The sequence below is a fragment of the Etheostoma cragini genome, chromosome 9 (genome assembly GCF_013103735.1).
Source record: "Etheostoma cragini isolate CJK2018 chromosome 9, CSU_Ecrag_1.0, whole genome shotgun sequence".
NCBI lineage: Eukaryota > Metazoa > Chordata > Actinopteri > Perciformes > Percidae > Etheostoma > Etheostoma cragini.
This window is the reverse complement of record NC_048415.1, coordinates 151,247-152,374: the sequence shown is the minus strand read 5'-3', so window position 1 is coordinate 152,374 and position 1,128 is coordinate 151,247. Positions and strand designations below refer to the sequence as shown.

At 60.7% G+C, this 1,128-nt stretch overlaps 1 protein-coding gene across 1 annotated transcript in view; it reads right to left on the bottom strand.

Moving 5' to 3' along the window:
• s1pr1 (sphingosine-1-phosphate receptor 1) overlaps positions 1 to 1,038 on the bottom strand; it is a 6,783-nt gene extending 5,745 nt beyond the window's left edge. The window contains exon 1 of the mRNA XM_034882470.1: positions 258 to 1,038. Coding sequence (XP_034738361.1) covers positions 258 to 956 — 699 coding nt within the window. The 5' untranslated portion in view covers positions 957 to 1,038. The remainder of the gene's footprint in view (positions 1 to 257) is intronic.
• Positions 1,039 to 1,128: the final 90 nt, after the last annotated feature.

Sequence of the window (1,128 nt, the reverse complement as noted above, 5' to 3'; positions counted from 1 at the left end):
GTGTGTGTGTGTGTCTGTGTGTGTCTGTGTTTCTGTGTGTGTGTGTCTGTGTGTGTGTCTGTGTGTGTCAGTGTCTGTGTGTGTGTGTGTGTGTGTCTGTGTGTGTGTGTAGAGTCTTGTCAGTGTTCTTCAGTCTCGTGCTGAAGTGTGTGTCCCTAATAATAACAAATAAATAAAGATAAATAAAAGATAGAAGTATAAAAACGAGACAAAGATAAATGACGTCAGAACTTTTCCACCTGTTGCGCAGCGCTCACCTGGCGGAAGACGAGCTTGCGGCTGCGCGTGCGCACCAGCGCGTAGATGCGCGCGTAAAGCACCACGATGGCGGCGAGGATGACGCTGAACACGGTGGTGCAGAACAGGATGTAGGTCTTGTGGTAGAGCGGCAGCACGGTGGAGCAGCGCGTGACCCGCTGGATGCAGTTCCAGCCCGCGCCCGGCAGCCCCCCCAGCATCGCCGCCACCATCCACACGCCCCCGATCAGCAGGAAGACGCGCGGCGCGCCGCCGCCGTGCCGCAGCTTCATCTGCAGCATGGTGAGGTGGCGCTCGATGGCGATGGCCAGCAGGCTGAACACGGACGCCGCGAGCGCCACGAACATGCTGCCCTCGCGGAAGAACCACTGCGCAGGCGTGAGGCGGTAGGTGTTGGCGCCCGACAGCAGGATGTTGGCGGTGTACACGCCGCCCGCGAGCAGGTCGGACAGCGCCAGGTTCCCGATGAAGTAGTACATGGGCTTGTGGAACTTCTTGGTGCGCCAGATGGTCGCGAGCACGAGCACGTTCTCCAGGATGATGAAGCCGCACGCGATGATGAAGACCACGGAGTCGGCCTTCAGCCCCCCCGCCGCCGCCGCCGCCGCCGCGCGGTACTTCCCCGTGTAGTTGTAGTGTTTGGCGATGAGGTCGGAGGACCCGGACCAGGACCAGGACCCGGACCCGGGATCGGCCATGGGTCCAGCAGGGGGCGCGCTTCACGGCCGGGAGGGACGGCGAGGACACGCAGAGACGGTCCGGGACCGGGACATTGTCCTGGAGGGACACACACACACACACACACACACCTCAGAGTTAATAGGCTACTCACACACACCTACACACACACACACACACACACACACACAC